The 11,124-nt window shown below is 40.2% G+C and overlaps 2 protein-coding genes across 2 annotated transcripts; one reads left to right on the plus strand and one right to left on the minus strand.

The window, feature by feature from the left end:
- Positions 1-1,583: 1,583 nt before the first annotated feature.
- Positions 1,584-7,625, minus strand: ppcdc (phosphopantothenoylcysteine decarboxylase). The gene is made up of 5 exons (XM_062462389.1): positions 7,302-7,625; positions 5,433-5,528; positions 5,192-5,320; positions 4,853-5,021; positions 1,584-1,815 (listed from the first exon to the last, which is right to left on the minus strand). The coding sequence occupies exons 1-5, from the start codon at positions 7,440-7,442 to the stop codon at positions 1,721-1,723; spliced, it is 630 nt and encodes a 209-aa protein (XP_062318373.1). The 5' UTR covers positions 7,443-7,625; the 3' UTR covers positions 1,584-1,720.
- A 268-nt stretch (positions 7,626-7,893) lies between these two features.
- On the plus strand, positions 7,894-10,752 carry hacd3 (3-hydroxyacyl-CoA dehydratase 3). Its single transcript, XM_062462388.1, has 11 exons — positions 7,894-8,070; positions 8,597-8,639; positions 8,748-8,821; positions 9,036-9,200; positions 9,307-9,355; positions 9,461-9,571; positions 9,697-9,824; positions 9,952-10,064; positions 10,231-10,337; positions 10,424-10,555; positions 10,631-10,752. The coding sequence occupies exons 1-11, from the start codon at positions 7,990-7,992 to the stop codon at positions 10,705-10,707; spliced, it is 1,080 nt and encodes a 359-aa protein (XP_062318372.1). The 5' UTR covers positions 7,894-7,989; the 3' UTR covers positions 10,708-10,752.
- Positions 10,753-11,124: the final 372 nt, after the last annotated feature.

Genomic DNA, 11,124 nt, shown 5'->3' on the forward strand with positions numbered 1-11,124 from the left:
ATGAATAATCTGTAAACTGTGTGAAGAGGACCAGTATCCAGTTCGTTATTCTGTTTACCGATTTCAACACTGAGCGGTAATCAGATCAACTGTAATGACACAAGGAGCAAAGCAACGGATCTCTTAGGATGTTGCCTATGATGAAACACTGCAGAATATTCCCAGGTGTCACACTGCCTGGCATTCACTGATCCTGCTCCAGTTACATCATCCCTGCTATTTTCTTTACCCTCTTCTTCTTCTCTCTCTCTGCCATATTTCAGTCGTTGATAAAAATTATATTTCAATTGAAATTGTGTGACAATAGAAAGTGGTCCAAGACAGTTATGGAAATAAAAAATATATTTATCTCTGTTTGTTATCTGACCAGATAATTGTGAGGTCAGTGTGCAGTTCCGACTGTACTATCCTCTGCTGCCATTGCCATATCAAGGCCATCCTGTCACTGTTTGCTTGATACAATGCTCTTCTATAATATGCTATTGGCAACAACAGCCAATAGCAGGAGGACAAGTAATAGGCAGGGGTAGGAAGTTGTGCTCTTGGGAACCAAACACAAGGAAGCACGTATTGCAATCTCACACAACGCTCCAGTCTGATAACTAAATAATCTCTCATACCTTGAGTTTAGGCAACCCTGGCAGATAAAACCAAAATGTTTGAAAACATTGTCATGTTTTAGAGATTGTGAATATTTCATACATTTTCCCATATTAAAGCACTGTGAGGTGTGGTTGACCTCAGCTAAAATATATTTTATTTCCTTGTCATTCGGTTTGCAAAGTTTGCATGTACATACACATGCAAATAAATGATCTCACATGCAATGTGTTAACATTTTAGAAAATGTATTCTAGGACTTAACCAGGCTATCAGTCAGTAGACTTTCTTGCAGTCAGCTATCAAACACGTCAAACATTGTTCAAAGATCGGGTAAACATGGTGATCAGAAACCTCTTGAGATTGTTTTTGTTCCCCACAAACCTGCAGGGATTCTCAACAAGCCAGGAGCTGCCGAACAAACTGGGAGTCAACGTGTAATACACATGACAATCACAATCAACGATTTCCTTTGACAATAGCTTGCATCTTCAGGTCTTTCACATTTCCACTGAGAACAATTAAAAGGTTATATCTACACAGGTAAGATATAGGAAAATTATATATTTTTTTGTACTCTTGGAAGTTTAGATCACTTTACATGATCTTTGGAAGCAGAGTCAACACAATAAACCTGGTCTCTGAAGCTGGGAAATGCTACATGTAGTGGCAGAGCCTATTAACGGACATTGTTATTGTTATGTTTATGTTATGAAAGACTACAAAGGGGGCCATGCTGTGAAACTGTGGAAAGGTTGTTTCCACTGCTCTGTCCCTCATAATTAACCCCCTTGGGCTCCATAATTCTCTAGACTCAAAAGCATATGTACCTCACCTGGGGTCAATGACCCCTGGAAATCTGGACACTGGATTGACAAAAAAGTAGTATAAAGTTACATTAGACTCAGAATAAGGGAAAAATCATTGTGCAACTCCAATAGTAAATCCAAACTGTCAATAAGATAATGCCCAATGCACAACCGTAAATATAAATGTTTATTATACTTCAATTTACATAATAACATACATTCAAGTACATTGGATGATTAGTGGGACAAAAACAACGAAAAACCTAACAGCTCGCAACTGATTGGTTTGTCCAGTACATTCTGTGGAACATTCAGAAATGCTGCGCACAAGGAGTCTCTGCAAATTTCTGACAGTATTGTTTTACAGCATCCACGATCGTCAACACCTCTGCCATTGCTCCTTTACCTGGAAGCAACAAAGGACCTCGATAAGTGTGAAGGAAAAAAACTGTACTAATGATAGGTGCATATTAATGTTTGATTAGGGGTTCCCAATCCTGGTCCTCCCTGCCCTGCATGTTTTAGATGTTTCCCTGCTCCAACACACCTGATTCAAATGGTCGTTATCAGGCTTAGATAACGACCATTCATTTGAATCAAGTGTGTTTGGAGCAGGGAAACATCTAAAACATGCAGGGCAGGGAGGCCAGAGGACCAGGATTGGGAACCCCTGGATTAGAATGTCTGTGTCTATTTTATACTGAAAGGTTTCTGTGTTCATTGTGTTCATATTAGTCACAATGCATGCTTCATGTTTTGGCTGCCCACAATGTTTTGTGGCTCTCTCGTTGTTTATGATCATTGACCTATGAACTTTTGTAAAGCTCTCTCTTGGAAGTCGCTTTGGATAAAAGCGTCTGCTAAATGAATAAATGTAAATGTCATTGTTCAAAGAGACATCCTGTGACCAACTGTTGCAGAGGATAATTTAAAGGGTTGTAAGAGTTAACTGATCATCGAAGCAGTTGTTTGCGGTAGGACAGGTGGTTAACAATTTAAATGGTATTTCTCCTCGTAGACCCTACAAGACCCTACAAGGGCAGTTGAACATTTAAGATGGATACAGTTAGGTCCATAAGTATTTGGACATTGACACAATTTTCATCATTTTGGCTCTGTATACCACCACAATGGATTTGAAATGAAACAATCAAAATGTGCTTTAAGTGCAGACTTTCAGCTTTAATTTCAGGGTATTTACATCCAAATCAGGTGAACGGTGTAGGAATTACAACACATTTTATATGTGGCCCCCCCCTTTTTAAGGGACCAAAAATAATTGGACAAACTAACATAATCATAAATCTAATTGTCACTTTTAATACTTGGTTGCAAATCCTTTGCAGTCAATGACAGCCTGAAGTCTGGAACCCATAGACATCACCAGACGCTGGGTTTCGACCCTGGTGATGCTCTGCCAGGCCTCTACTGCAACTGTCTTCAGTTCCTGCTTGTTCTTGGGGCATTTTCCCTTCAGTTTTGTCTTTAGCAAGTGAAATGCATGCTCAATTGGATTTAGGTCAGGTGATTGACTTGGCCATTGCAGAACATTCCACTTCTTTGCCTTAAAAAACTCTTTGGTTGCTTTTGCAGTATGCTTCGGGTCATTGTCCATCTGCACTGTGAAGCGCCGTCCTATGAGTTCTGAAGCATTTGGCTGAATCTGAGCAGATAATATTGCCCGAAACACTTCAGAATTCATCCTACTGCTTTTGTCAGCAGTCACATCATCGATAAATACAAGGGAACCAGTTCCATTGGCAGCCATACATGCCCACGCCATAACACTACCTCCACCATGCTTCACTGATGAGGTGGCATGCTTTGGATCATGAGCAGTTCTTTCCCTTCTCCATACTCTTCTCTTCCCATCATTCAGGTACAAGTTGATCTTGGTCTCATCTGTCCATAGGATGTTGTTCCAGAACTGTACAGGGTCTTTTAGATGTTTTTTGGCAAACTCTAATCTGGTCTTCCTGTTTTTGAGACTCACCAATGGTTTACATCTTGTGGTGAACCCTCTGTATTTACTCTGGTGAAGTCTTCTCTTAATTTTTGACTTTGACACAGATACGCCTACATCCTGGAGAGTGTTCTTGATCTGGCCAACTGTTGTGAAGGGGTTTTTCTTCACCAGGGAAAGAATTCTTCTGTCATCCACCACAGTTGTTTTCCGTGGTCTTCCGGGTCTTTTGGTGTTGCTGAGCTCACCAGTGCGTTCTTTCTTTTTAAGAATGTACCAAACAGTTGATTTGGCCACACCTAATGTTTTTGCTATCTCTCTGATAGGTTTGTTTTGATATTTCAGCCTAACGATGGCTTGCTTCACTGATGGTGACAGCTCTTTGGACTTCATATTGAGAGTTGACAGCAACAGATTCCAAACACAAATACCATACTTGAAATGAACTCTAGACCTTTTATCTGCTCCTTGTCAATGAAATAACGAACTCCCATGAGGGAATAACATACACCTGGCCATGGAACAGCTGAGCAGCTGAACGGTGTAATTCCTACACCGTTCACCTGATTTGGATGTAAATACCCTGAAATTAAAGCTGAAAGTCTGCACTTAAAGCACATCTTGATTGTTTCATTTCAAATCCATTGTGGTGGTATACAGAGCCAAAATGATGAAAATTGTGTCAATGTCCAAATATTTATGGACCTAACTGTATTTCCTGGACTTTTATGGGATAACATGTGATCTTAGCTGTGTGGGGGGTGATACTAGAGACAGCGACTGTTTTAGATAGAAACAGCAGCTGATAATGCGTGAGACCAGGTGGTTGACAGATTCCAGGGTACTCATTTACATTTAGTCATTTAGCAGACGCTCTTATCCAGAACAACTTACAGTAAGTACAGGGACATTCCCCCAAGGCACGTAGGGTGAAGTGCCTTGCCCAAGGACACAACGTCATTTTTCACGGCCAGGAATCGAACCGGCAACCTTCTGATTAATAGCCCAATTCCCTAACCGCTCAGCCATCTGACTCCCACTCTTACTCCTTTCAGAATAAAAGCTGAAGATAGGTTGGGCATCAGAACTTGTGAGACGTTGTTTGGGCGTGCGCTACTTCTGATCCCATCTGATTCATAGCCAGGTGGTTTTGTGTTATTGTCTGATGTTTGTGTGTCAAAGATGGTTATGTTGGTATAATGGTTGTGCTGTTTAATAATAAATATTAGTTTGAAAAACATTTAATTCAGTTTAATGATTGATTCTCAAAATGAATTTCCACCACAATAGTTATTACTGCATGAAGAGAGACATGATCATGAAGAAAAAGAGACTGGCTTGGCACAGTAAATAAGGCATGATACAGTGTATGTGTGTCACAAAATGGTAAGACAATGAAACACTAACAAGCAGTGGTATACTGTGACAACACATACCTCCTTTATACAAGTGAAATTAATCCATTAGCGACAACACATACCTTCATCTCCACAGACCAACTTTTTGGCGATGCAGGGTATCTCCACATACCCAAAGTCTTTGAGACTGGCCACTTGCCTGGCAGTGATAGGGTGCTGCCACATGGCCGTGTTCATGGCAGGACAGAAGAGTAGAGGACGGCTGATATCCCACGCTCGTACCACGCACGTCTACCAAAGACATACAAGACTTAAGTCAGTCTGATAAACACTAATCTGCCAATAAAGAGACAACAACATTACATGTAATCCCATTTAAAATCACAGGGAAAAAGAAGAAAATAAAAGCTCCACAAATATTTAGAATACAACTGTCCATTTCCATAAACTCAGATGATTACCAGGAGATTGTCACAGATACCACTGGCAATCTTGCCCAGGGTGTTGGCATCAAGTGGGGCAATGACAAGTAGGTCTGCCCAACGACGCAGCTCAATGTGTAACACTGGGTCTGAGCGTTGTGTCCACAGCTGTGAGGATGATAACCAGACGTTTGGAAGGGGACACCAACTTCATTTAGTGTTTGATAATGTATACGATATGCTCAGAGATCATTATTAGGCCAGGCAAGTGCTTAACTACCTCCCACTCATCCTTGTCACTATAGACTGTCACCGCCACCTCCTCAGGATTGTAGAAGTGTCGGGCATGCTCAGTAGTGACCACTCGCACATCCACCTATACAGGACAGACGAAAGGACATCTATTTCATGAAACTGACAAGACCAACAGATTCAATTTTACATATGTTAACTAAATGATAAGCACATTTTTATTTGAAGCTACTTGGACAAATCACGTTCTTTGAATTCATAATTGACAGTCTTGACAGCTGTATAAGGAGCTGTAGCTAATACGTAAGGAAAGTAGATGCCAGATTGGCGAAGCCTCTTGCCGTTAAACATCCTCATCTAGTGGTATATTAGTGTGTATACATCTATAGCCTATTACAAGCCTAAGGGCATAAGGGCACCAGTGCAACACTTAATGTTCCTTACTTGTTGTGATTTGTGAATTTGTCTCTTTGCTCGTTGTATTCGAAATCCTGTTGTTATAATATTTGGCAAGAGATGCACCCCATAAGTGTTCGATGTTGCACTTAAGATATGTCATTGTTTTTGCTGCACTGTAACCAACTATAGACATTATAGTAAAACTGTTGAGGATTTGAGATTATATTATTGCACTGCAATATTATTAGTTTTCACCATACATTCAATTAGCTAGCTAGGCCCCTAAACGAAATGCTGTTATTGCACTCACTATTGAGATTGTCGCACTGTAGTATTATAACTTATGTGGTTAATTTACGCTTTGGCTGTTAAATAGACCGTTTCAAGACTGACAAACTTAATTTTGTGTAACTATGTACTTCTAATCATTCATCAACGTCTGCTTAAATATGATATTTGTACGTCGCATTAAATCAAATGGACTGCTAATTGAGTTGTGGAGGAATGATATTTGTACTGCTAATCCAATGCTGCTACAACAATCAATACCTCAATTATATAGTGTGTAATGCTTAATACTAAACATATATCTTAATGTGATCAAATTGCTTTAATTAAGAACAGATGGGTCTAGGCAACAGGATGATTCTGGGTCTGTGTAGTGACTAAAATCATGCTGAAATGTAACTCTGGTGTGTGTGTAGGAATGTTGAAGGTCAGCACGCTGACTTGGGAGGCAAACTGGTGATGCCTGGGACTGGTGTGAGCACAACAGGGCCTCTCAGCTCATGGGAGTAAAAGTGTCAACTTAACCCTTGTGTTATCTTCGGGTCATTCTGACCCATCAGTCGTTGTGACCCACCGTCGTATTGCGACAGATTTACCGCATACAAAGACAAAGTGAAGCATTTTCTTTTAACCGTTGGGCTGTCTCAGACCCCCCACATTGCAAAGGTTAAAAGAAAATTATTTTAATTTGTTTTTGTATTGGGTAAAATTGGGTAAACACAACGATGGTTCGTTATGAACCTTTGGGTCATGTGACCCGAAGGCAGCACGAGGGTTAAGAGATAAGGTGATGCTTGGGGCCGTGAAAGATGTGACTCTTTGCTCCTGCGGGACGAGTCAGACCAGCCGGTCTGGCCACCTTTGGATATACAACCTCTGTTCAAATGCCCTCTTTCTCTTGGAAACCCTGCCCCACCACCCCATACATCATCAGCCCTGCAGACCCTGCCCTACCAACCCATACATCTTCAGGACCTTGGGATGACCTACTCCCTACTCTTCTAGACTGAGAACATCCTGGTGTGTTGTATTCATTGTTGATTGCATAATTTCTTATTAATAAACTACAAAGAACTTGGTCTGGCATTTAACCTTGTATCCTTCTCCACCTAGATTGAGACACTTTTACACATACAATGCTTCGGGAATTCCCCCTTTGTTATGCCTTCAAGGTTACAGTAGAATATTAAAAGGTTACTAGATAACTCACCTCAGGTATTTCAAAAAGTTGGGAGACCAAGACAGGCAATTTCAGCGCTGCCACACTACCCGTCACACCAACAAGTACGTGGTATTTACCACAAGAGCGCAACAAATCACATTTCGGCGATGGAGTGGAATTGGGTTGCATTTTCTATCATATCAGAGACTCGAACTGCCAGTATGCTATTTAACAAAACCAATCAAACATTGTGTGATAAAATGATCGTCCTGTCATCTCAACATGCTCAAGACTAAAAACAAAACATGAACGAATTACCGCTACTACAAGCACAACGCAGCTGCTACTTCCGCAAACAGTTACGGACGTACTGACGTAATTTAAAGGAGTAGGGATCGTCATCCGCTGCTAGTGAGGATGACTACAGCCAGAGAATGTCTAATATTAAATAGGCTCTGCTACAGCTTGCTATTCAACATATACATGTGTACCAACATAACCTTTTTTTACCCTTTATGTATCAGTTAATTTTTAAAACATCTACAAAAAGTTGTGTGCTGTATCTATTTTAAACAGATGGTGAGATGCGGTGTGTGAAAGTTGAATTGTGTCGTGAACGTGCGCGTACATTCATTCCGGTGTGAGCGAGCGCGTTTATAGAACGTTCTGGCCGTTCTTCCGTGAACAGATTTTATATGTGGAAAAAATCAAAAGGTTAAAAATAAGTAGTCCTAAGATGCAAACGCTCACTCCCCATGTATATTGGGCACAGCGACATAAGGAAATAAACCTGCGAGTGGAGTTGATAGACGCACAGGTGAGAATTAATGAATGACTTGACGGTTTGCATTTGCAAATGCGTTAGGCAAAACCTAGGCTCTATATTTCCCTAAACGCAATAGAAGAAAGGCTACCACCAGAGGCATTCCTTCTGGTAGGCTATATTTTCTCCGGTCTGCGTAGTCATTGTATTTTATAGACATAGCTTAAGCTACTCCTCATTGTATGTGAATCATGCATTTGAGTACGACAGACGCAATGTAAGACTTTCTCCTAAACAGATCTATCAATACGAATAACTAGGTTTTGATTATGGATAACGGTTGCATCATTAGCTACTATTTAGTGTCATAGTGCTGGCCATATTTGGGTTAAATTGTGGAATAGTGTTGTAATAAACACTTGATTTTTTGTAGTTTTTGTAGTTAACAACTAATTGTTTGATTCAGTCGTGTCCCAGTGACAAACCGCATGTTTTGTGTGGCTGAAAAAAAGACTTCTGGTTTGTAGTCTTTTAGAGGAGCTGAAAATCTAACTGGTGGTGTCTTCTTTTCTTTCTGCAGAACATTAATATCAAAGTGCAAGACAATGTCCTTACATTTAGGGGTAAGTTATCTTCATTATAACAAACATTGTAATCATTTTTAACAAGACAGCCATTTAATCAGTTGCAACCATATCATTTTGAAAAATTTCTTTTGTTTTGTTTTCCAGCCCAGGGTCATGGTGCAAAAGGAGAGAATAATTATGAGTTCAGCTTGGCATTTCTAATGCCAGTAAAACCAGAGGTATCCATCAGATAATCTCTCATGATTGGCACATACTCTTGAGAGGATGCATCCTAGATGCTTCTGACAAGTTTAAATAAATACTAGTTTGACTAGACTGAAGAATGTGGTTCTACTGATTTACAGTGTCTCACAGCTATCTATCATTGCCTATGCCTGTGCCTCAGTTTCTGGGTGCCCATCTCTGCTTTTATAAATGAATGTGTGTGGGCAGTGTGTCCACAGATCCACCCAGCGCCAGGTGAATATAACACTAAAGAAGAAGCAGCGCAGTTGGTGGGACAGGCTGACTCTGGAAGCGCGCAAGCCTATCTTTCTGGCCCCGGACTTTGATCGCTGGATAGACGAGTCCGATGCAGAAAGGGAAATATGTGAAAAGGTAACCCTAACCGTAGCCTTATTCTTCAGAACCAGTAAAAAGAAGACTGCATGTTATTGATTTTGTTGTTTATTAATAGTAGTTTATTAATTGTTTATTCTGAAAGGAGGAGAGAAAAACCAGGCTCCGGAGAGATTCAGTGAATTCAGAGATATGTGAGTATTCCATAAGTCTGCAATGACATGTCATGTGATTTTAGCTGTTTCCAAACATAACTGTTAACTTGAACCCCAAGTCTTCCATTTACATTTCTTTTACAGCATTTGTAAGTCTGACGAAGGGCCTCCTGTTCATATACAACCTAGTCCAGTTCCTTGGTTTCTCATGGATATTCGCCAACCTGACTGTGCGTCTCTTCATCTTAGGCCAGGGTGAGAATTTGCACACTCCTAACATTTCCACATGTCAAGGATAAACAGAAAAACCTAAGTTATGACCTGTACAGTGTTAGTAACTGCTGATATGTTTATATAATGATATCTCTTTGTCATTTTAGATTCAGTCTATGACACATTTCACACCATTTCGGATGTCATGTTCTTCTGCCAAATATTGGCCGCTGTAGAAGTACTCAATGCTGCTTTTGGTGTGGTCAAGACAGGCGTTATTCCTACTCTCATCCAGGTGCTACCACATATTTATATATATCACATTTTATATATATATATATATTTTCCTAACCTAATCAATTCTAAAGCAAGCCACCCATATTAAAAACAGTGTAGCTCATGTGACTCTTGTGTTCTCCTAGGTGGTTGGAAGAAATTTCATCCTCTTCATCATTTTTGGGAGCGTGGAACAGATGCATAATAAACCAGTGGTGTTCTTTGTTTTCTACTCATGGAGCGCCATAGAAATTTTCCGGTGGGTGGTTACTTCTCACTCAACAAATACCCATGAGGTTACAATGAATGGAAAACATGTATTAAATATCAAATCTTCCTATCATTTGAAAAAGTATGAAATATAGGTAAATGTTTTTTCCAACTCTTCAGAGATGATTTCTTAATGAGAGATTGTATTCTTTCAGGTACCCATTTTACATGCTGGGCTGCATTGACACAGAGTGGAAAATGCTCACTTGGCTGAGGTACACCATCTGGATACCTTTGTATCCACTGGGGGTGCTAGCTGAAGGTGAGTGTTGGTTGTGGTGTGTTTAGAGGACAACATGTACTAACAAGTTCTTTTAATAATAATTTCTCACGCTAACTCCCCGCTAGCTGTTGCTGTGATCCAGTCCGTTCCAATCTTCTATGACACTAAGCTGTTCAGCATCCCTCTGCCTAAAGTCCTGGGCACATCGCTCAGCTTCTCCTACATCCTGCAGGTCTACTTGGTTCTTATGTTTTTGGGTGAGTCTTTGTCTGTTCACCATCTTAAAGGATGCCCCTGTACTGGTGCTGGTCTAACAAAGACTCTCCTTGCAGGGCTTTTCATTAATTTCCGCCACCTCTACAAGCAGAGGAAGAGGCGGTTCCGTACCAAGAAGAGGAAAGAAAACTGAGATCACTGTCCGACAGAAGTTTCTAATACCTTTGCTGCCTGCCTGTGGGTAATTCTAGTGAACAAATCTAGCAAGGAGAATGCAAATAAGGGGTTATGATTGGGCTGAGTGAGAACAGTCCTAAATGTCAAGTGTCCTGCACTGAAGACAGTCCATTATTATATAGTCATTGTAGATTTAGTTGTGAAATACATTTCACACTACATCATACATACATACAAATCCTTGTTGTATTTGATCGTATTGTGCTTGATTTTATAGTGCAATATCGTTCTGTGTTGTCTCGAGAAAGCAAGCTACATTATCTCTTATTGAAATAATGTTCTTATAAATACAGATCATTTAAGTTAGTGTCATTACCCCGTTGTTTTAACTTAGCAGCTAGAAATCTCAGGGAGTAAAACAGTTATTCTGAAA

The sequence above is a fragment of the Osmerus eperlanus genome, chromosome 5, assembly GCF_963692335.1.
Source record: "Osmerus eperlanus chromosome 5, fOsmEpe2.1, whole genome shotgun sequence".
NCBI classification, from domain to species: Eukaryota; Metazoa; Chordata; class Actinopteri; order Osmeriformes; family Osmeridae; genus Osmerus; species Osmerus eperlanus.

Excerpts from the sequence above, each read along its gene's own strand:
- ppcdc (XM_062462389.1), bottom strand. The coding sequence starts at position 7,442 with ATGCAACCCAATTCCACTCCATCGCCGAAATGTGATTTGTTGCGCTCT. Across the intron at positions 5,321-5,432 it reads GTGACAAGGATGAGTGGGAG|CTGTGGACACAACGCTCAGA; the intron begins GTAGTTAAGCAC and ends TCATCCTCACAG. Across the intron at positions 1,816-4,852 it reads GTTGGTCTGTGGAGATGAAG|GTAAAGGAGCAATGGCAGAG; the intron begins GTATGTGTTGTC and ends TGTTGCTTCCAG.
- hacd3 (XM_062462388.1), top strand. The coding sequence starts at position 7,990 with ATGCAAACGCTCACTCCCCATGTATATTGGGCACAGCGACATAAGGAA. Across the intron at positions 9,572-9,696 it reads TCTCTTCATCTTAGGCCAGG|ATTCAGTCTATGACACATTT; the intron begins GTGAGAATTTGC and ends TTGTCATTTTAG. Across the intron at positions 10,556-10,630 it reads CTTGGTTCTTATGTTTTTGG|GGCTTTTCATTAATTTCCGC; the intron begins GTGAGTCTTTGT and ends CTCTCCTTGCAG.